Below are 25,000 nucleotides of genomic sequence, written 5' to 3'. Positions count from 1 at the left end.
TAAAATGTTTCTGTAAGTCCAGATACTAGTTTAATTTTCATATTTATGTAGATCATTTTTTCACCAGCTTCTCTGAACAGGATATCTTATCAGCTTGAGAGAAACCTCAGAGTTCCAGTTTTTAGTAACTTTGTTCTTGAGTTGTGAAAGAAATGCCGTGGTTAACAGTACAGTAACTTCCTTGAAGAGAAGTAATATAGTGCTGACCTGCTGTTTTTGTAAGAGGTTTTCTGGTGGTGATAGTTAAATATTTTGCGTTTTAGTAAAATAAGATTTCCAGCTGTCATTTGAAGTAGCAAACAGCAAATTTATTAAGAGCAGTATTAACCTGTCCTACCTGTTCAGTTTGTAAACTTTTTTTTTTAAAATAAGCAATAGCATTTTTAAACAACATACTTAATCGTAAAAGTGGAGATATGATATGGCAACTAATATTGCCACTATTTTTATGGAAAAAGAAGAAAAAGAAAAAGTTGTTTTCCTGGCGGTCTTACAACATAAACTGAACAAACAATGCCTATGCAAATGAACTCAAATGCTGAAATATATATTCTTTCATGTGGATTGTTACTCTGTTCAAAATTGCAGAGTCTCCTACTTCTGCTCTTAATTTCATAAATATATAGAATTTCATTTACTAACATTTTGGATTAAAAATGAGAGGTGGTAGAAGTGCAGGAGAAAAGCATTTGAAACAATTTCCTTTGTAGGTCTGCCATATTTTCTTTGCTACAAAGTCAGTATCTTCTCTGGTTAAGTGATAGAGCTTGCAAATTCAACTTGTTAGAACTTTTGGCGATTACTGAGCCTCTTGTGGCAGACACATACTGGGCATTTTTACACAGTTATTAATGAAAACATTGTCTATATGTGACTTCCAACTGAATTTACGATAACATCTTTTTTTTTTATGAAAAGAGCTGTTGAAAAGACTATATAGTTAGGCAATAGTTATATTTGTTTTCAAACCCTTCATGAGGCTATTTTAAGCTTTTCAAAAGGTAGTAATTAACTCCTTGAATCGCAGACCAAGTATAGAAGACTTCAATAGTAAGCATTCAGAGAAGACCTTCATACAAATTAAAGACGTTAATAAAACTAAAATGTATAGTGTGGTCATTAACTAGTTAGATGTTTATATACAGCTGGATTATTGACTTTGGAAGTATAAATAGCTGGAGAAATACCATAGCCTTTAAATGGGCAGTGGTGATTGGATCTTTGGACGTCATAATTCATTCTCGTTTTCCCTCCCCAGCTGAAAGATGCAATGTATGCCTAAGAATAAATTGTATATTAATTGAAATAAATCCTATGTGGTTGCACTAAAAGAGTGGCCACTGAGCTACTTGGTGCTGCAGTAGCATTCCAGCTGATGTGAAGAGCACTGAATATTTTATCAGGGTGGCCCCACTGGTGGCCTGTGGGATGATTCCTTCTGGTGGCTGCCTGTGCCTCGGAGGAGGCTGGCTGCACCTGTTGGGGCACACTGGTGTCTGTCTATGTACTGAGACGTGATGAAACTGGAGGCGAGTCTGTTTTAATGGACACACACATAACTTGGTGCTCAGGCCTCCAAGCCATTACCATCCGCTTGGGAAGGGAGTTCAAACACAGGCAAATAGTGTTAGTAGCAGGTAGTTTGAACTGCTCTAAAAGTTGAGTAAATCCAAGACATCAGGAGGGCAGGAAGGAGAGTGATCAAAATAGTCAAGAGCGTATGTCTGATCTTTCCGTTACTTGACTGCATCCTCTGTTGCATTAAGCTCCTCATATATTCTAGATGATAGAAAGGCTAGTAAATATAGTGAGACACAAGTAGTAGAAAGCTTACAGATTTTACATGCCGGAAGTCCTGAAGATAAATGTCTCGGTGAGCTTAAAATGTGTGCATCCTTTGTGATCTTAGTTATATTTGGTTTTGGTTTTTATTAACTCCATTTATGTTTCCTTAAATCTGAGAAAGTTATTGAAGTATGATGATGGTAATCAATGATGTGTGGTCTGTTGCTTGTGTACATAGTAGAAGATACAGTTTTTGATATATAGTGTCCCTGTGAAGATTCTCATGGGACTGAACAAAAAAGGCTGTAACTGTCTCCGTCTTGAAGTTACAGCTAGACGAGTATTTCTCCCCAGGACCTCTCAGGCCTGGTAGCAGTCCATCCAGGCAATCCCTGTGTGTAATAGACCTGAGGAAAACAGGGGCAAGTGAGATGTTTGTCACTGGCCTTGCTCTGGTACGCTGATAAGATCTGCAATTTTAAATTGAAAAACTTAAATCATACCAATGTCTTCAATGGTAGAAAGAAATGTAACAGAACAGTCTGAAACCCGATGTCAGTGATACTGAAATTAAACCGATGGTTGGGGAGTACTGTAAAGTATGAGCTGAGGCAACGTCTACATTTTTGAGGTGTATACATGCTGCCTTCTGCATTAGCACTCACACTTACTCTTGGGTTTTCCACATTTTGGTGATCCATAATATTCTAGGTTAGTTACAGTGCAACACCAGCCTCTCTCTTACCAAACTTGAAGCAACCAGTAATTTCTTTGTCATCTCCAGGTTACCGTTGCAGTGGGATTCTGTTTGGTTTGAGGCTGAATCTGCTGAATGATATAAGTATGGGATATAGTTGCATGGGTCAGTAGGGAATTTCTGTAAAAATGCTGGAAGTACATATCATATCTGTTGAAGTACCTGGATTGGCTTCCACACTTCATGTTCCAAAGAATAATGGTGGTCTGAAAGACTTGCATCTGAGTTAGCTAAAATGTAGTTTCTGAACTCTGAGTTCTTAATGTTTTCTTGTTATACTTAGTGGATCTAGCAGTAGGCCACTGCTGAAAGGGGCAACCCCACTTCCTCTCTTATGCCAGATGTAGAAATTTTGTGGCAATGGAGTTGATTGCTTATTTGTATTTTTTGAAGACTGGCCCCCCCAAAATGAATTTTTTCCATTTAGAACAAACTGATGCAGTTTGTCTCTGCAGCCACACAATGGATGGGTTAAGTACAAGGACAAAAGGGTGAGAACGCCAGACAGGGACGATGGGAGAAACAGTAGAACATCCTCTCTTGGTGGCAGTATGCAGTTGCGGTGCAGTTTGTGTTACGCTAACTAGACTTTAAGTCAGCCACACAGGTTCCTCTGTCAAGATGCTGTGTCTGGCGTCGTTCTCTTGCAAGTTAGTTACTGCTGGTATAAAAAACATCACTTCTGGTTTTTACAAACTGGTACTTGTGCTGGCAATAGTAGTAATTACTTCAAATTTTGTCAGTTATACGCAGCATTGTTTTAAGTTCATTTTTAATGTGAAAAATATTTACTTAAATTCCTTGTCATTCGATGCCGATTTGTATTTTTAAACTTATTAAAAATTATCGTATTTCTAAGTTACATGATATGTGTACATTTTTCTTTTTTCACATAGGATTTAAAAAAAAATGTAGTCTCATTTAAACAAAGCAGTAAAATTTAGTTCAAACATCAGTTTTAAGCAAGCTTGAAATTTAGTTCAAAATCCAGTCTGGACAGTGAACTGGAAAAAAGTTTTCTTGTGGCAGTTTATGTTCATCATTTTTTAAGAATAAGATGGAATTGTTAGGACTGTACTGGTAGCTGGATAACCTTGTTTGGACAAATTCTTACTAAAATAATGTAAATGTTGCCATTGTTAATGGCAGCTGAGCGTTTGAAATCAGTGAAGCAGTATTTCACTCCTCTATATTCAGACAGTCTACAAATATGTTTCAATTTATTAAATCTGATCAATGTTTGAAGGTGTTTTTAAGAGTTGTAAGCCCTTAAAATGAATGCTGAAATTTTTTGAGACATAATGCTTTGGGTTGGGGGGGGTGCAGGTTACAGATGTGCTGTACTTAGACTTATCTGGTACAACTGCACAACAAACTGTGGTACCAGAAATTGTTTTATTTGACAGGTTTTATTTTGTCAGAAATGCTCTGCACTCCCTTATGTTATTGAAATGGAAGTGGTGGCTACGTGCTGCATAATGAAGTGCTTGCTTTTGATTTTTTTTAATGTGTCTTTAATATTGAGTGTTGACCTCATGAAACAGTTTCCTGAGTGATGCTATGAAATAACAATACTTCTTTCTTGAAGGTAAAATTTGTTTCCTAAATTATCGAGACAGCTATTGAACCATGATCTGCAAAACTTGCCAACTATTAGGGCTTATTAATTAAAATTTTAAGTCATATTACATGTAGTGAAGAACCACTTCCTAGATCTCCACTATGTAGAGATGCTTCTTTACAAGTCTGCTATATGTAATAGGAACCCTTTCAAAAGAGTCTGTTTATGAAGCCACTTTCAGACCTTCTTACAATTATATAAAGTGATGAAGTTTTGGTATGTGGTGGACATAGTATGCTGTGACTGTTCTTCACAGTGTTTGTAGGTTTTGCTGCTAGGTCATGCTTTTTTCTCTTTCCATCTTGCCTTTTTTTCCTAACTTACAAATTGTACATTTTCCAGCTTATTTACATGTTTGTTTTGAGGAAGTGGAGAATATTCAGATTACTGAGAATTTGGGGTCTTGGATATGCAGCTGAACCCCTAGTGCAGGTGCCTCACCTGCTGATTCTGCAGTCCATTAACAATTGTTTCCCATAGCTCAGTTTTTGCTCTCTGACGGGATTGATGTTCTGACATCTTGTAACAAAGTTCATATATGTTAATAATGTGCATCCCTGTGAGTGGATCAGCTAATTGAACTCCTCCAGCTACTGTTTTTTGAAGTGGTGTTCTTGTATTATGGTGAACATGAATGTTTTATAAGAACAGCTGTACTGGTTCAGACAAAGGCTTTGTCAAATCTGGTACTTGTCTGCAACAGCATCTGTAAGTGAGCTGTTAGGGATGAAAAAGAACAGGGAGAGTGTATGTGATACCTCTCCTGAATACTCACTCAGCCTCACACCGTTTTCAGTCTAGGGGATTTCCTGAGCCTGATGTGGTTTGTCTAGTTGGAAACTCTCAAGGGATCTCTCTTGTTCAATTTCCTTTGAAGCCCATCTAATTTTTTATTTTTATTTTTTTTTTTAGGTCCTCAGTATCTTTTGGCAAGGAATTTCTAGTAGCTGTTTTGTGAAGTTTTGTACATAGCTCTTACTAACTCGTTGGTACTTTCTATTAAAAAAAGACATTGAACAGTCAGTCTCTATCCATGGAGAGGCATGTCTTCTTTGATATTACAGGACCAGGGTTGCATGTCACGTATAATATGCGTGCAGAACATTAATTCAGTGACACAAAGATGACTTCAGTTTTGTTCTGTGATTTGCTCTTTTGACTACTGCTGGGTTTGAGCTTATAGTTTCATGAAATAGCTAACATACTACTTAGGAAATAGATCCTGCGATTAATAGTCAGGTCACAACTCATTGTTCTATGTATTAATAGCATGAGGTTATTATTCCTCCTCTGTCTCATTTCAAGTTTACCTATGTTGAATTTTGTTTGCCTTTTTATTGCCTAGTCCAGTTTCATAAGGTCCTTCTGCATTTTTTCAGTTATTTTCTGTTCACTATCCCTGATAGCTTGCTGTCATTTGGTAGCTTCTTAACTGTGTCACCAGTCTCATCTTCCAGGTCACTTATGAATTTGTTAAGCAATGCAGGTCCCAGTGCAGAATTCTACAGAACTGTGCTGGTGACTCCCCTGGTGTCATCTTGGTTATATCTCTGTTCTTTTTCTTTGCTAACCTAAGTAAATGAGGCTTATATGGTAGCTCTTGAATCCTTTGAGAAATTCCATTAAGCTTTTATACAGGATTAGCAGCTTCAGATTTTCATTTGGATAAGTGTTATGAAAATAAGCTTGCAGATTTACAAGAAAAAAAATCCTGCAGTAACACCCACATGTGGGTTTCTGTCTCCTCTGTGGGTTCAATGACTTGACTTGAGTTACACTAGAACCATAGCATAGGCTCAGCCACAGTAGACATCAGTCAACGGTAAAACATATATTCATTACAAATGAGATTGTATCACTCTTGGACTTCCTGATAATAATTCTTAAAAAAGAACATTCTATGTGTATCTAAAAGTTAATTCACAGAGCTGCTGTTATGCTTCCAACCACTTTTAGTGTTCCTTGCTTTGATTCCAGCCAGGTGTTTTAATCTGTGTTTCTCATGGCATGACAATGCTTCTGAAGGTTTGTGGCAGAAATTGTCTGAACTGACACGGAGGGGGAGATTTGTTTATAGCATATGCATTATCAATTTTTTTGTTTTACGATAGTGTTTCAGTGCCTTGGTCATGAATCAAGTCCCTGCTCTGCTGTTTATTGTACAATAACAGCAAACATCACCAACGCACAAAAAAGCTGTCCTTGCTCTGAAGACTATACAGCCAAATTTCTTAGATTATCGAGGAATGTGATTAAAAAATAACGACTTCTTTTACTTCTGAATTCACATGTCTTTTAAATGCCATGTGAAATTTATTAAGGACACAGATTCCATTGTTTGCTAGATTTTAAATAGGCTTTGTTTCTGGGCTTTGACAGTGCTCTCCCCAGTGTGTGGCTGTTTAGTTTGTATGTTAAGGATTTGTTTAGATTTTTCACTGAAAGAAACAAAAGAAATGATGGTAAAATTGTTAATTCCTCTGTAATATGTAAGAACAGTTTTGGACTTCTGCTACCATCATATGATGTGACCGTGCTTTTGATTATCAGTCTTCTAGAGGGGACTGAAATTTACTGAAGTGAATATGTGATTTTAGTATGTTATTGACCAAACTTGTAAAATTTTCACTTTGATTTGTACTAATTAGGATTTGCATATTTTTGCTACATGTAGTTGTCAGGGAGAGGAAGGATTGTTTGCTTTTAATAGAACCATTCTGGGGAAAAAAATACTGCTTCTAAAAAACTTTGTCCTGGTTAAAAAAAGTGGACACTTATACCCACATTAAAAAAAAAAACAAGAAAAAAGTAAGAATTCTATTTTTTTTTTTTTTTCCTCCATGCATTGAAAAATTGTCATATGTTGTCAAAGACCATAGCGGGGGAAAAAAACTTTTGAAAATGAGAGCTGTTAATTGTAAACTGTGTAATGTACTGGCATATTTCAAAGAATAATACAGGAAACTTTGTATAAAACAGCAGTTACGACTTAACTATTGTGTGAGAATGTGTTTGGTCTAATTGTTAACATATAGCAGTAGGCAGAATGAAGCACTGGAAACACAGATGTTATCCCTTTTGGGAATGGAAGGTAGGAAAAAGGTCGTATCTGTAGCTTTATCCAAGAGATTGACCTTTCTGTAGTAGATGTATCAAAATGTGTAAAGAGTAACTTTGAGGCTTGAGAGACTTTATTTGCAGATTATACAAATAAATAATGTATTAATTTTCAACTTCCTTCAATATGTAGATCCTGTATTTTTTTTCCAGTGAGAGTGTAGACCCTGGTGTAGTGAATTTAAGCCTGCAGACAATTTGCTTCCTTTTTAAGTTACCTTTTTATGGTCTCCAATAAATAGTCTGTGGACCTTTAGTTTACCTGAAAGGACAATAGTAAGGGGTATGGGTTTTACTCTCCTAATATTTTCTGTTACTTTAAGAGTTGATAGTAGGTATATCTTTAAGAAAGCTTGAAAGCTTGTGAAAGCATTAAGTCTACTTATTTTTTTCATTTACAAAAAAAAGTTTGTTGAGAAGCTTGCTGTGTGGGTACATAATTTTCAGAGGACTCTTGGTGCTGATAAAGTACAGATGAGGTTACCTTAGATTAATTCAGTGGGTTTGTGGTTTGGCTTTGGTGACTGTTTTCCAAGATTAGAAACAATTGGAAAAAAAGGCCTTAAAGCTCCTTAAAAAAGCTTTTTTTGTATGAAAGGGAATTATGGAGGAAAAAGCTGTTGAAGACATGGAAATGTCTTGCCTGGCATGAGCTTTTAGCCAATCTACTCTTTCTGTTTAGTCTGATAAGAACAGTTACATATGCTAGCACTTTCTTGGTGGGCTTGTATGAAGCTTCATTGAAGAGTGATTTAATTACACCTTTCTTTTACTGCACTCTTTGGTAATCTTAGTGTAATTTTACACTGTCATGCTGTATTCCTGTAGACACAACTATCACAAGAAGGTGTTTGTGTGGCTCTCATTACTGTAGTACCAAGACACTTTTTTTTTTTTCTAAATTATTGTAGGTATTTGTTATGACCATGCCCATATTCCAGTTCATTTATGAGGAAGACTAGGATTATTTAGCCTTCAAAAAAGGTTATTTCCCATGCAAGAACAACTTTGTTCTAGGGAATGGACCTGGAGTGTTCCAGCTTCAGTTTCTGTACCATTGATCCTTCTTCCTGTTTCTTGCTATAGATTATTTAAAGTTGTTGCTTTTCCATAACTAGATCTCAGGAGACTAAAACTCAGTTATTGTCTTCTGCTGTCTATTTTAGGTCAAAAGAATGTTTAGTGACTATCACAGAGTAGAATTTTGAGAAAGAGTATCTATTCTAAGATAGTCCAAGTTGTAAAATCTGAGTGTTTACACGATATTGTATTCTCATTCCTTTACAAGACACTTCATAAATTGGCTCTTGTGCCTCCAGTTGTTAAGCTGTTGACAGCTTATCTAACAGTGTCTTTGTTAAGGTCATTGATAAGTATTACAAAAACTGAAGGTTACTTAAAAGGAAAAATTCTACTAGGAAGTGGAGTAAGTAGAAATTCTTTTGAAAGAATTTCACCATATATTTTTTTACTTTAGGATTTGTAAGTAATCAGTAGTTTTCACAAACTATTGATAGAGATGTGTGAATTTTTATTTGGTAATTCTCATTATAAGGCATATCCTTCCATCATATTTTATAGCTGGAAATGGAGAGTTCTTTCCAACTTGGTAGCTAAAATGACTAGCCTTGCACTAGTTACTTAGGCTGTATTGTAGTCTCTCTGTTCAGATTAGCCATGGTCATTGTGAGGATGGAGAAAGTTATTTTTAACAAGACAGTGTGAAAAAGATTAAAAAGGGATGATAATTTATTTGTCAGAAAATGTTATCTCTAAAATTGAGCGTCACATCTATTAGCAGAAATGTTCGCTCTCTGAGTGACTTGTATTAATTTGATATGGAAAGCCTCTATAGTACTGGGATGGGAAATACTCAGTTTGCATGAAATTTTGTTAATTCTGAAACATAATGGAAATATATTTAAGACTTACTGTAAAATGAAGTACTTGAGACAGTTCTAAAATGAGAACTCTCAAATATTATTTCAGAATTTTGTTCAGATTTCCAGTTTTTATATCATGCATATATTTTGAAACTTAATGTTAAAATAGGTAATTGAATATGATATCCAAAAAAAGCTGGACTATAATATTTGAACGTCATAGAAATTTTGTTGTTGTCTCACTTCTTAATTCCTGTGATAACTTGTCTCCCTCTTGCTGTCTCTCCCCTCTCCTCCCCATCTAAAAAAAGCAAGACAGGCTTTAACTGGTCAGCCAAAGTCAATCAGATTTTGTCAGCCTACACAAAATTCTAGAGAAAATTTCTAGAGAAATTCAAGAACTGAATTTCTCAAATGCCTCATGAAAATAAGTGTTAAGATAGAAAAGAGAGGCCACATTATCACCTCATTCAGGGAGAAGCTGAAGCATGAACTCAGTCCTTACTGGGTGCTAAGGATCTAAACCATGTGCCTAAGTAAGTTTTGATTGAAGTGACTCAGTACCCAGAAGCTGTTTGCTTTGCTGTATCGTAGAATCAGAATGGTTTGGGTTGGAAAGAACCTTTAAAGATCATCTAGTCCAACCCCTCCTACTGTGAGCAGGGACATCTTTCACTAGATCAGGTTGCTCAAAGCCCTGTCCAGCCTGACCTTGAACACTTCAAATAGGTCATCCACAACTTCTCTGGACAAGCTGTTCCACTGTCTCACCACCTTCATCGTAAAAGATGTCTTCCTTATGTCCAGTCTAAATCTACCATTTTTCAGTTTAAAACCATTGCCCCGTGTCCTGTCACTGCAGGCCCTCGTAAAAAGTCTGTCCCCATCTTTTTTATAAGCCCCCTTTAAGTACTGAAAGGCCACAATAAGGTCTCCCCAGAGCCTTCTCTTCTCCAGGCTGAACAACCCTAGCTCTCTCAACCTTTCCTCATAGGAGAAGTGTTCCATCCCTCTGATGATTTTCGTGGCCCTCCTCTGGATCTGCTCTAACAGGTCCATGTCTTTCTTGTACTGGGGACCCCAGAGCTGGATGCAGTACTCCTGGTAGGATCTTGTGAGAGCAGAGTAGAGGGGGAGAATCTCCTCCCTTGACCTGCTGTCCATGCTTCTTTTCATGCAGCCCAGGATATGGTTGGCTTTCTGGGCTGCAAGCTTTGGCTCACGTCCAATTTTTCATCCACCAGTGTCCCCAAGTCTTTCTCCGCTGGGCTGCTCTCAATCCATTCATCCCCCAACCTGAATTGATACTGGGGATTGCCCCAGTCCAGGTGCAGGACCTTGCACTTGGCCTTGTTGAACTTAATGAGGTTCACATGGGCCCACTTCTCAAGCCTGTCAAGGTCCCTCTGGATGGCATCCCTTCCTTCAAGCAAATCAATTGCACCACTCAGCTTGGGGTCGCCTGCGAACTTGCTGAGGGTGCACTCAATCCCGCTGTCTGTGTCATTGATGAAGATATTAAATAGTATTGGTCCCAGTATGGACGTTAGAGGGACACCACTCATTACTGATTTCCACTTGGACATTGAGCCATTGACTGTAACTCTTTGGACACGACAATCCAGCCAGTTCCTTATCCATCTAATAGTCCATCCATCAAATCCATCTCTCCAATTTAGCAGCAAGGATGTTGTGTGGGACCATGTCAAAGGCCTTACAGAAGTCTTGGTAGGTGACATCTATAGCTCTTCCATTGTCCACTGATGCAGTAGCTTTTGATTGAAGTAAGTCAATTTCCAGAAGCCCATTGCTTTGCTGTGTTGGATACTCAAAACGTTTAATGAAAAATGTGATCACCTTAACCAAGCCCTCTCCATCCCGCCTCTCTTGACTGTTTTTGATGGTATCTTTGCAAACCAAAGACTACTTGAAACGTGTGTTTGCTGTCCCTCTCCATTCTCTGTACACTTTGTAAAAGAAAAGATTATGGGTAGATGGGAGACCTGCTGAATTAGAATAAATTAATTTCTCATTCGGTCACTTTCTCACTTTTTTTCCCCTGATTTCCTCCCCGTCCACCCTTTCGTAATTCCCCTTTCCAGTGGAACTTTCTGTGAACTCTTTCAAAAAGTTTTTGATTTCCTGAACATTCAGGTAGTTCTGCTCCATCTCTCAAAAAAGACAAATCAAGAGCGTCCGTTTTCCCAGATCTTTGAAACATGGGGCTTGGCGGGCTGACTGGGATTGTGGCATTGACTTAGGGAGACTGTTTATCACATGCTGTGATGTGGAGTACCAACAGGAGAAGGGCAAAATAGATGTTTGAGTGGAATGTTGTTCTTCAACAATTAAGAGAATATGGACTGCTTAAGAGTTTGGACTTGTGGCTCTTGATTTGGAGTATCTTGGTCACAGTATTAGACTTTTCTCATACTTTCTGTTCTCTAATTACGTGATGAAGCAGTAACCTCCAGGCCATTTGCAGGATGTTTCTACCTGCTGTTATTTGTGCTTACTTATGAGATTCTGACTAATACAAACATGTTACTGACAAAGATTGAATACTCTTGCGTTACCTACTTTCTCAAAATGAACGTTGCCGTCGGAGAAGTAAGGTGGTTTTAGCATAGTGTAGGGTTTTGTCAGCTCTGTAGCAACTGATTATAATGGTTTTCTTTTTGATGTTGTCGCAATTGACTCAGTAAAGATCTGGAATATACAGTTGGACCTGGGTGGTGATGCAAAGAAAGCTCCTAAAAACTACGATCTTTTGTTGTGTGGACATAGGTATCAACTGTAAAGTCACCTTTCAATTTTGTTTGGCCACGAAAAACATGCTGCTGATGTGAAATGCTACACACAGTATATAGTTTAGATAGTTATATTAGGTGATGTCTGTTTTGAATGTGTTGGTCATCTTGCAGTGGGGTTGAAACAAAACAGTAGATTTTGCTTAGATCCTTTAGTCTTTGTTTCCTTTCAGTGAAGGGATATTTCCTGCTAGGATTTGAGCTTTGATTTCTCTTGCTGAGAAGCTGGAAAGGAGAGAGAAGGCCTACATAAATGCCAGACTGGCGTGTGGTTGGTTGGCAGACCGGTCCAAAAATGCCTTTTTTGTACTGGCTCCTTCTGGGTTAGAGGGCAGAATGCCTACGTGTGTGGTGCTTGCACCTTCTGCCCCTTACTTACAAGACTGATTTGGGATTGTGAGTGGTATAAGTCTTAGGATGGTCTCTCTATTTTAGGATATGTTTTAGAGTGTAAGCTCTCAGGTAAGACTGGTGTATGCTTTCTGTAAAGAGGGTTAAATGTTAATTCTGGCACTGATAAATTTTATGTTCTGCTCAAATTTTTTAAGTTATTCCAGAGATTTATATTTTTATGAGGACAGATTTTGGATGATAAAATGCTTTGCTATCCTGAGGCAAGGCAAATATTGAAACTAAAAAAACCTCCCAAAAACCCAAGCCTGAAGATAGCAACTATTTAGTGGTAGGATTTATGAAACTCCTGTCCAGATGAATTTCATAAATTCAGTGTTTTATAAACAAGACACTTTTTTCTATTCCAGAAACGGCAATCACTGCAAAACAGTAGGATTATATTGTCTTCTAGTGATGCAAAATATACAGTCTGTCTTTGTGCAAAGTAACATAGATTTTTTTTTTTTTTTAATCAAAGTGGATTTTTTCCAGCTGATAGTGAAAGTAATCTCAACCTTCCCATAAAGCTAGGTCAAACATATATTTCAGTCAACGGATTAGTTGTGAAGTCTTTGATGAAAGAGTCTCTCTTCCTGCATTAAAAAGTACCTTTTCTAAAAGTCACCTTTAAACTTGGAATAATCCTTGTTACTCTTCAAAATGACGCTGAATAGGTGTACTGTATATGTGGAGTAAGCAGTATGTAAATGACTGCTTTCTACAGTGGGTGTTTTTTTCGCTGTTTAATATTATTCATGTATGGATACATATTATCACAACTTATCATTTTTTCCTCTTTATAGGTCCTGCTGGGGACTTGCATCTGGCCTCAATGTGAAATTAAGGTAGAAAAACACATTACATATGTGTTTGCTATTAGGATTTAGTTTATTCACTGGTCATGCCTGAAGAGTGATGTTCGTCTCTAGACGGCTAACTGCCAGGAAATATAAATGATTGTCCTAGAAGTCAAGCCTCTCTCCTATTTACTGGAGTGAAAATCACCTCCAGATACCGACGGAATATCAACTACAGAAAATGCTTCACGTTATAAGGATGCCAACCACCTAGATTCATGCGCCCTATCTGTACAGTTGTTGTGGATGGTTTGCCATCTGAAAGCTCCTCAAGCTCTTATCCAGGCCCTGTATCTGTTTCTGAAATGTCTCTGCTACATGCTTTGGGTCCAGTGCAGACCTGGCTGGGACAAGAGCTAGAGAAGTGTGGCATTGATGCCATGATTTATACTCGGTATGTCCTCAGTCTTCTGCTGCATGATAGCTATGACTACGACCTGCAGGAACAGGTATTTACATATTTTAGATGTTGTCCAGTGAAAGTGAGTTTTTGTATCAGTTATGTTTTGTGTATTATACATGGGTATGGCTCAGATGGGGGGGCGGTTGTCTTTCAGTGTGTGGGTGGAAGGGGGTATAAACCACACGGGGATCAAATTTGATGGGTGAACTGAAATTAATGTAGTTAGTTTGCTGTATGAGCAATTACAGTAAACAATTTTCACATAGCTACAATTGATATCAGAATTATTAACACTGGGATGTTCTGTATCATAAATGCAGACCTTCAGTTCTCACGATTATAAGGTTAATTTAATATTGGAACATTAGTAAACTAATGTAATTCTTTTACACTGTATGTCAAATTGGCCTGCTTCACAGTAGTTTGTAGACTCCCCATCACTCCTCATGGATTTCATCTTGTGCTATTTTCAGTAAAGAATAAAAAAACCCACTTTTTTTTTAGTATTCAAGTATTTAAAATACATTATTGCACATACATTATTCATCTCTCCTAAGGAATGTTAATGCTGAATCCTGATAAAAGGCATGCAGAAGAGTTGTGGAACAGCAAGTTGCTATACGTGACTGTAATTCAAAAAGGACAGGGGAAGAAAAGTGAAGCTATGTATCAGATAGGCACAACCCTGTTACTGTTTCCATGTGCCTTTATTGCTATGGATTTTATATGTCCCTAGAACATACTTTTCAGTCCTGATTTCACCTCTTTTTTCTTTTTCATTTTTTAAATTTTAATTTCTCTGCATCATCAGCCTGTATCAAAATACTTTTAATAGTGGAGTCTTCTGGATATAGGACTGAGGGAAGTTCTGGTGTTTTGAAGAAGGGATGAGGATGCTGTAGATCATAGACTTCGTCTTATAAGGTGGCTGTGATTACAGTGGGAAGGAAGGAAAGCAAATATCTCTTATTTGGTGGCTTAATTATTAGTTCTTTTTTGTTGCTGTTGTTTTGGTTATACTTCACACATTGCTATGTAACTGCTTCAGAACTTTCATTGTTTTCTAGTTTACCTTTTTAAAAATCCAGCAAGAGCAGGGCAGGGTATTGTGGAAGAGATGTAAATGTAGCTGAAGCAGAAAAAAATTCATGTCAGATGCTGCCAGTTTCTGAACTCTTAGCAACCATTACTTGTGCATAAAAGCCTTCATGCTTCCATTGTGCAAAACAGAAAACTTTATGTGTAAAAGTAATTTTTGTTCAAAAGTTTATCTAGCAGCAGTGGAAGTCACCAGGAACAACCTCATGATTAATAACAATAATTAAAAAAAACCACTTTAAGCACTCTTTAGAATGTACCTTGACAGTGAACTTATTTAGGTCTTGGTCAGACACGAATAGCTGTATTTTAGAAAGGGACAGAATAAAGTTCCAAAACCTGTTTGCAAGGAGAGTGTGGGGCGAGGACAGAAAAAAGAAACCAAGTGAAACCACACAACAATTTGAGGAGCTTTATAGATAGCCCTGTGGCCATGGGGAAAAATGAAGACTTGTTTCTTTCCAGTCCATTTTAGAGCATAGTCATGACTGTGAAGCCACTACTGTGATAGTTTGAAATGACTGAAGTGCCAAAATTAGTTTTCTTTTTATCAGGCTTTGCAAGAAGCAGGGTAACTATATTATGAAAACCTCATTCAGTTTATTTCTCATTTCGATACCTTAACTGAGTGCTTTGTGGGTTGATAGCGGAGCTTTAAGGAATGTGTCTGTTCTTTTCCCAAGTTGATTATCTGAACCTAATGAGCCAAAGAGAGAAGAATACCACATACTGACAGGGTAGCCGAAACCTGTGTTGCTGAGCAGGTGCTGTAGTACAAATGTACAGGATGTCTTCTGAACGACATTGAGATTTGAAGAAGCTGGAAGTTTCTTTTCCACTTCCTCTAATTTGATCCTGCTTATAACATACTTTTATTGGATTTGTTTCCTCTACTTCAAATAACCGTTTTCTAAGTTTTGAGACCTAATATCAATTTAGTTTTGGAATGATATTCTGTTAATAATGATTGGATGCATATGTTGTGAAACATAGTGCTACCTAATTCCTTTCTCAAATAGCTTAGTCTTTAAAGACTGCAAATACAAATTTCTTATATGGACAATTGAGGAAATAAAGCACATGTGCTTGTTCTTTTATTTATTTTTTATTTATTTATTTAATTTATTTTACTTATTGCCTACTGGTTATTTGTGTGACCTGGCATTTTCAAATTAATTTTGGTTTAGTTAAGTCATTCAGAAGCAAGAAAATCTGTACTCTAAAGCATATGTTTGCATATAAGCAGTTTCAATACAATTTTGGTGATGGGTACAACATTAAGACAAAGGGGAAAAACATATACTGGTGTTGTTTACAAATAGAAATCAGGGAAGAGTGCAGCAATTAAACATCTAAATGAGAAATAATTTAGGCGTAAAATACTGAGAGTTGCTGCGCTTCTTTAATTCAGATTAATTGCCATGGAAGAGTTGGCTCTTGGCATCTCAGGAATTTTTTCTCCCATAGGATTCTGTTGGTGCTTGAGAAAGATGACAGAATTTCCAGGGAAAGAACTGTTCTAAATAGTGGGTTTATTGCAATGATTTCTCCCCAACTTAGAGGACAACTACAAAGAGGATGGAGGCTCTCTCTTCACAAGGAGCCACATGGAGAAGACAAGGGACAATGGGTACAAGTTGCGCTGGGTGAAGTTTCATCTTGATATGAGAAAGAAATTTTTTTTTTTTTTTTTTAATTGGTAGTGAGAACAATCATTCGCTGGAACAACCTCCTCAGGAACACGATAGAGTCCCTATTGCTGGAGGTTTTCAAGATGCAGTAGGACAGGGTGCTAGATAATCTTATCTAGGCTCCCTTTCCCTTGAAAGGGTGGACCAGATGATCTTTTGAGGTCCCTTCCAACCTGGGCTGTTCTATAATTCTATGATTCTTTGCTTCTAGAACTCTGTTTCTGTGGGGAGTGATTAGCTATCACTTCTTCGCAAAAATACAGCAATAATCTCTGTTTTGAACAGATTAGAAGGAATATGTGGTCTCTGAACACCCAGAATGGGATTACACGTATGAACAAGCCATTGCAATGTGCCTTTTTTGGGGGTGGGGGTGGTGAAGAGGACAAATTTAGGAAGTTGTAATCTTATGGATACTGTATAAATCATCTTCATTAGAAATGTTGCAAACTGAAGTTAAGATGGTCATTAAGGTCTTTCCACCTCAGAATGTTGATGGCATCATTAGCACTGTTTTAGTTGCTTCAGGGAGCCTCCTTCCATGCTTGCTTTATAGTGTTCTGGTGTCATCAACTGTAGCAGGGAAATGGAACTCTGAAGTCCTGGACTGAGGTTCTGTCAGGTAAGTACTGAAAGATTTAAAATAGAAAATGAATGAAAAAACATCCCCAACCTCACTAGGCATACCCAGCTATTTAAGATATCAATGTTGTTATCAGTCACTTCTGTTTACATTTAAAATAAATATTTCAAAAGACTATGGGAGTCTTGATTGACTATCTCTTAAGGGTTATTTTTGAGAATAAGCAGGATGTTCCCTTCTGGTTTGTTAGTAATACATAATATGTGGTTTCTGGTCTTGATTCTGCTGCAGACTTCTGTGGCTTTGGTCACTTGACTGCTCTTCCTCCAATATTATCTGTCTCTGTAGGGTGAGGTAGTTTGATATGTGCATAGAAGATAAAATGTATTTAAGGGTTTGGTGTGGAGTGTTGGGGTTTTTTTCTTCTTTGTTTTGTTTTGCTTTGGTTTGGTTTTTTTGTGTGTGAGTGGTTTTTGGGAGTCTTTTTTGTTTGGTTTTTTTTGTTTTTATTATTACTGTTAATTCCATGCCTTGCCCAATTAGAGTGGTCTCTGTTGGATATCATGATATGGACACAGGCTCAATATCACAAAACGATAGATCACTAAGTCATGAGTTTTCAGAGCTGAAAGCGGCTTTTTGCAAGTACTTGTGGGGGGCTGTGGAGGGAGGCAACAGTACAGAAAACATAGGTGAAAGTAAAACCCTTGTACACTGCAACCAAATTTTACTGGAATGTTTGCATTTTTTATTCTGACTCATTGGCTTAAACTGAAATATCTATTAAAATATTGGGAAAATTGATAAGCAGGTATGTTTTGCCCAGCTGTGTTTCAAGGCACTAGAGAGCTTTCAAGAAAGGAATCTTCTTTATGGTAAATTGCACTGTGGTACCAAGATCTTCCAGAGCTGCTGTGGTTATACGTATGTTACACATACCTATCAAGAATTACTGTAACACCTGCGAAATATACACACTTTAGGTGTTTTTTAAAAAATACTCAAGGACTGAAGTTAACTTAATTATTGTTGGCATTTATAGCACAATTCTTATTCAAGCCGTATTTGCTACTTTTGGAAATGAGTCTAAAAGCTTAAGATGTAAAAGTTCTTAAGCAGTCCTTCATTCTTAGTGTGCGCACTTTTTTTCTTTTTTTTTATTTCCCTCTCCCCCACCCTTTTTTTCCCAGCAATGCTATTTCTAGTGGGAGGGTTGGAGAGAGTGGAAGGGAGGAGACTCTTTGGGATTTTTCCCCAGCGTTGACTGATGGAGGAGAGAATACAAAGACAATATGAATTGGGTTTGCACATTTTCCTTGATTACTGTGACACAGCAGGATGTTCATAGAAATAGTTTGGGTTTTTTGTGGCTAGTTAGTTTAGGTCCGTCATATCAGAAGGCAAGTAAGGACTTCACTGGTAGATTTGCCTTTTGGTTTTTTTTGTTTTGTTTTGTTTTGTTTTTTTCCTTCTTAGAAACAAAGATGTTTCTTGCTTACAAACTTTCTGGAGAACATGATTCTCAAATTGATTTACACATAAATTAGATATCTACGTAGTCAAACTTACTAAAGGGATCTGTTGAACCATGTTATATAACATATTATATTCATTATTTAGGTGTGTTAGGGTTTTTTGCTCGTTTGTTTTGTTTTTGTGTTTTAAGGTTTGAGGCCTATCAATGGTCTCTGTTCAAAATGTTTGGAAACCACTGGTATTTAGTTCTGAGGTAGATGACCTTTTAGATGCTTTTGATCTGTTGAGGAAAAATTCATAAAATTGGTATGGATTTAAAGACTGTGTGTGATGGTAACTAAAGTGCAGAATGTTTCTGTTAAGTATATATGCTTTCATCATTTGCATTTTATTACTGATTTCTCGTATTTTGGAATAAAGGATAAATTAAGGGGAAAACCCTGTGAAATTACTGACAAATCTTAAACTTTTGGGGACCCACAGAATTGCTGTTGGGGGAGATCTGAACGTTGTGAGACAGCCTTTTGACTTCAGTCTAGATTGGTTTTTAATCAGAATGCCTTGCTCTTAGTTTCCTAATGTTAAACCAACTAGGTGCTTTTAAGATTTCTGATTGTTATTTAAATGCTAATTAAAAGTATATGTGTAGATACATGTGTTCTCAAACCAGTTTGTGATACAATAAATATTGCATTAAGATAGTATAATCTGTGTGAAGCGGAAGGCATTGCCATAAAATATATTTTGTGTGAAACATTATTTCATTGATCTTTATTTGTACCATATTAAAATCAGTTTTCTGTGTTGTATCTTTTATATACTATTTGTAAGCATAGCTGTTTCCGAATATAACAAGTTCATGTTTTTTTGCCTGCAGACTGTTCTCCCTTTTGAAGGGATGGAGCCTTTATTTAAAAAAAAGCCAAAAAACAAACGCAACAGCTAGACACTCTGTGAGATAAAGGCTTTGTTTGTAAGCCTTCGGTCATGCAGCATGAAGGTCTAAATGCATTTGTTATGCATACTTTCCATATCAAGTGTCTTCTGTTGCTTTTGATCTACTTCTTTCAACTCATTTTTGGAAGTTGACATTTTTTCCCTGACCCTCAAAAGCAAAAATCCTAAAAAAGTTTTTTTGAAAGATAGTATTTTCCTAACTCTCAGAATTAAGTAGCTGTTGTACTGCAAACTGTGTTCTTCTATGACCAGCATGAGATTTTTCCTTTTCATTTTTCAAATTATAAGAGAGATGGTTTTATTCTGGAAGACTAATTATTTGTGGACTAATTTGAAATAGTTCCGTTCAGGTAATCTTTTACATGGAGGGACAGAAAAAGGCTTCAGAATGATAGCTACACTTCTGCTGACTCTCTGATTGTAGTTTTTATTCTTGCTTTTTTGTCATTAGCACATGCATATTTAAAGTCCAAAATGTAGTATTCTTTTTTATATTAAGAGAAGAACAGAGCAGTGGAAAAGAGACCTCAGCCCACACAGGATAAATTTTAGGTCTTTACTCTGTGGTTTTATCTCTGTAAAAGCTTTTGGCTTATCACTCTGAACTGGGATGGGGATATCGTTGCCAACTCTTCTGCATTTGGCTAGCGTGTGCTGGTGACACGGAGCACTTTTTGCTGACAGCCCTTGTGATGCACCTGCTAGGTTCCAGGATCCAGTTGAATGTGGGGTGTTCATTCTCCCTGCCATCCCATGTTAACCCAGTAGAGGGACCTGATGTCTAGATTTATATTCTAGTAATAGATATTTAGTTTTTCACATGTATATTTTAGGGGGAAGAGGATGTGTTTTGTTGTGTTTGTTTTGAAGTGAAAATCTCATCCATAACCTAAAGATAGGAGGAGAAATGAGGATTTGGTCCTCTGTGCTACACTAACCCTGTATTAAATGTTAATCTGGCTGGTATGCCTACTTAACAAAAGATGACAATGCAGGTTCTAGTATAATTACAACTGCTCTTTTATCGTCCCTAAGAAATAACTGTGGGTCATTCAAACCGAATTTTTTTTAATGCATTAAAATATGCAGAGTATAGTTCAGTTACAGTAGGGTAATGCCATGTGACTGCTACGCACAAGTGTCATTAAGTTCCAAAGTTCACCAGCAACATGTAGAAGTAAATTTCTTGAATGCAAAACATTTTCAGTTTAGTTTGTATTTGTGTTACTGCTTATTAAGCTGTGCAACATTCCTCTAGGAACATTTTTTAAAATTTTCTGACTTTAGTTTTTTAATCATTACCCAAACTAAGTGTGTAAAATTCAAGTTGTGGAAATTTGTGTATGAAGAAAAGAATAGTTAGGTAGAAAAGGGAACTGTGGGGCCAAGACTTCTGCATGTACTTTTTAATATGATTAATTTAAAGTCTTTAGAGTATTCAAATGTGTACGTGTTTGCAGGGTTGGGAATAAAACCTCTCTTTTTCTCATACAGAAACATGTAAACTGAAGAAAGAGCAGATTCATCATATTTAGGAAACAGTACTATATCTTCAAGTTAATATGCCCATAAAGCTTATTTATTAATAGAAAATAGTTTAACTTTTGTAAAAGCTCAGACAACTAAGTTAAAAAGTTCACAGAGGAAAACTGCTGTCCGTCGTCGTCCCCCCCCCCCCCAAGTGACTAGCTGAGGACTATATAACTCACACTGTCATATTTAAACATTGGAAAATAAATCTTTTGTATACAATATTAACTTGGTGAGAAAAATTGGGGGGATGTGGATTCCTCTTCAGTTAAGCAGTGGAAGATGACTGAAATGACTTTACTGTAAAGGCATGTGCCTCAGAAAACTCCCAGATATTCTCTCTGAACTGCTGCATGTGCAGCAGGCTTGAGCCTCTTGTTTTCGGTCTTAGAGGAGACTTGTGATTCCCCCAGTGCAATGGGCTTTGTCCTGTGAAAGCACCTATGGATTGGCTTGTGAAGAACAGCTGCACCGGTAGTTGTTTAGCAGGTGCTGAAGTCATTTCAGTTGGGTTCCTTTGCAAGTGCATCAGTACAAGACCTTCTAGCCAAAGCTCATGTAACAGTTCTGACGAGTGCAACTCAGGTTCTCACTGGTGCAGTGTCTCTGTGGGACTTACGCTTTTTTTTCCTTTTTTTAGTTGGCATTTGAATTGTTAATTATGAGATAACTGCTCTGTTCTGTATTTCTGCCTTGGTGACTGTTAGATGTGGGGTAGATTTGGAGAGTCATGGACTAGGCATTTGTATTCTTTATTCCGTTTTAGGCATAGGAGTTGTGGTGGCAGGGACTGGAGCTCAGCAGTAGGCTCTCAGGGTCATTGTATTTGTGCAGACTGTACAGGTTTCAGGGTAGTCAGCTTCAGCTGATATGTTAGTGCAAAAGAAGAGCATTTGTTCTCAAGGACTGTGGTTATCTGAGAAATTTTTCTTTCAGACTGTCTTCTGCCTTTGTACCGGTGTGAGTGATCATGTTGAAATGCTGATTCCTTTGCAAACATGTCTGTTCCAATATGTGAAACGTCCATTTCAGGACTTCAAACTTACGTAGGGTCTGTGGTGCCTGTCTTATGTACTATCCTATTGAAGTAGGCACATCTGTGTAATATAGCTAAAATGTTATCATTAGCTTCTGCTCTGAGTAATCAAAGCTATCTTTTAAAACAGTACTATATGACCTATTGTGACTTTCTAAATAGCATGTAATGCTTAGTTATGGTGTATCTCTCACAGTCATGCAAAAAGAATAACAATCACTTTTTTTATTGTTATGACTACTAATATAGTCTCACAAAGGCTTACATAATGCAAAGCAGAGATAGAAACTCAAGTGCCAAGCTGCGTAGTCCTCCTAACAGTCAGGATTGACTATTGGCAGCCATCTCTGTGCTGATATAATTGTATTGTTTTAGATTCTGGGTCTAGCTGAGATACCTCTTTAGTGTTCTTTGTACAGTAGACCGTTACGTGATGGTACACACCACATGTCTCCAAGCATAGGTGTGCACTGCCTGTATTCTCTGAAATCAGATTATTACAGTGGTCTGTGATGCTTGCCACACAACTTTATCCCTAAGTCCAAGAGAGCTACCATAAATGCTGTGAAATAACTTCTCCAGTCATAACATGTCCCTTTCAGGTATCTGGACTCTGTAGTGGCTGTTTCTGTTGAGTTCTTGGTTTTCTTTTCTGCCATGTAGGTGAGACGTGCAAGTAAAATGATGTCTTTGTAGCTGTAGCTATAGCCTTGCTAAATTTTCTTCTTTTCTGCTTTTACTTTAATGAGAAAACTCTAAAGGCAGCCTGCTCAACAAACACAGGATATCAACAGATGCAGCATTTGCATGTTCTCTCACTCTTGGGAGTGGGTGATCAAATTTCTTCTGCTTGGTTTCAGCCTGGAGTAACTTCTAATTAGTGAACAACACATAGACTGCCCTTTCAAGTTGATAGGATTATAAGCAAGAGTTTATAATTGACAGAAACTCAGATTACAAGATTTTATACTCTGACTGATTGGTTTTGATAGGTAGAGTTCTTCCCTGCATGCAGATAGTGGAATCATCAGTCCTGAATGCCTTGAGGACCTTGAAGTCGTAGCAGTGCGTGATGTGGTCTGATGTATTATCAGCTGTTCTGTTACAGTCCAATTGCATAGGATTGTAACCTTCCAGTTACAGCAACTGGGAAAGAGTTGACTGTAGCGGCTAGATGGTTCTCTGGCTTTTCACAAAAAGTCTAAGATGAATTCTTTCTCTGGTAATACCTGGATTTGGAGTAATTATCCAACATTAAAGAATGTTTTCCAGTCTTCTCCATTCTGTGGTAGCATGGCTTTTGACATGGAGAAAACTTGTGCTGTTCTCTGAAAGTGTACTTATCTGCTGTTTGTCTGCTGAACCCCTTGTTGCATGTCTTTTGGAGAATACAAGCTGAGCTTGTGCCACTGTTCTTCTGTTTTCTTCTGAATTGTCTTGCATATGTATTATCTCATTATCTTTGTCTCAGTCTGAGGCAGACTGTGAGGAATGTCTGAGCCGATCCTGGCCCATTATAGACCTTTCTCATTAATTATGAGATGCAATGTCTCTTAAAAATTTTCGCAAAAGCCATTATGAAAAGGTATATATCCCTGTGGCTCTAAGCAATCTATGGGAGTTTTTCCTGAATCTCAGTTTAGGCGAAGTATTTTTTCAGAGAAGATCACTTAAGGTTTTTATACAGGCTGCTTCTTGAATAATCTTAAAGGTGAAATACACATGTGATCTGTTGCACTTTTCCCCAAATTCTCCATTGTGAGATCCTCGTAGAGGTAGTGAGGACCTGTTCCATTTTGGATATAACTTTGGGATATTTTCTTCCGTTTCCTGCTGATCCAAACATCTCAAGAGTTGATTTTTGGAGTCCTTTGAATAAGTTTTTGGAAAAGCTTTCTTGCAGTGCACAATGGTTCATACCTGTCTACGCGAACATTGCATTTAATTAAACATCAATTCTGTAAAAACTGTTGTTACCAGAAGAGACCAGGACTGCTAGACAACCTGGGTTTTCATTATGTCAGATTATATAGTCTTTGTTTTAATTTATTCACTACAAACCTTGATAGCTGTCGCTGACTTAAGATATACTGATGATAGACTTTAGCAGGGAAATTTTGTGGACTGTGTGTTGATATTCAGGGATTATTTTGGGTGTGTTTGTGGAGAGAGAGAATGTGAATGCCTTTGGAGAATGCTTCTGGCTTGAGTTGAGACTATTCTGTCTCATAAGCAGAGTAAAGATCTGCAAATTCTGTAGTTCTATCAAAACATTTTGGGGTTGTGGCATCTTGTACAATCCATGACCACGGTGTAGCAGTTGGTTTGGGTGATCTGTCTTTTCCTGTTTTTGAGCTTCTTTCTAAGGAACGACGGCATATGCATTCACCATTCACTCTGTCCATATGAGCATTCATTCTGTTTTTCCCTTTGGCCTGTCCAGTAATTTGATGATCTATTCTAATTACATTTGAGCGTCTTTAAAAAAACTTTGTAAGAAAGGTTTCTCCTACAGCTTAGTAGAGGAGTTTGCACACTAATGCCCCAGTTTGGAACAAGCAGACAAAACTTAATCTTTATGTGCTGCACTGGACAGGAACTGGCCAGACATTCAGTAGACGTACAACTCCAAACTGTTCATGGCAAAAATACCAATCAGCTGTTCTACCAAGTCTTTGGCAAATGTTTGCCCCTTTAAAAAAAAACTGTGGGTAGTTTTTTTTCGCCTTCCTTGGAGATATCTCTTAATCTGTTAACTGATAATTGTGAGAAGGAAAAATTGTTCACATATGTTACTCAATTTTGCAGGACTCTGCTTGCATACCTTAACAATTTTGGGAATTCTTTTTCACATTCGATGATCTTGTCTGGATGTTTAGTTACTTATTTTGATGGTATTCTTTGAGTTGGATTCTTAAAAGGAGAGACTCTCTGTGTGTGATTATTTTGTATTTGAGAAATTATGACATTGAATGCTGCTTATTTTTTTTGTATGAACTTGTT

General features: G+C 37.3%; 1 protein-coding gene across 2 annotated transcripts in view; it reads left to right on the top strand.

The window, feature by feature from the left end:
- The window catches only part of KIAA0232 (KIAA0232 ortholog), a 70,758-nt gene that overhangs the window by 5,785 nt on the left and 39,973 nt on the right, over positions 1-25,000 (top strand). For both annotated transcript variants that reach the window (XM_050896717.1, XM_050896716.1), the window contains exon 2: positions 13,170-13,672. In XM_050896717.1, coding sequence (XP_050752674.1) covers positions 13,442-13,672 — 231 coding nt within the window. In that variant the 5' untranslated portion in view covers positions 13,170-13,441. The remainder of the gene's footprint in view (positions 1-13,169; positions 13,673-25,000) is intronic.

Source organism: Gymnogyps californianus, chromosome 4 (assembly GCF_018139145.2).
Source record: "Gymnogyps californianus isolate 813 chromosome 4, ASM1813914v2, whole genome shotgun sequence".
Taxonomy (NCBI): Eukaryota; Metazoa; Chordata; class Aves; order Accipitriformes; family Cathartidae; genus Gymnogyps; species Gymnogyps californianus.
Note: the sequence above shows the minus strand (reverse complement) of the source record. Positions and strands in the feature narration are given on the sequence as shown.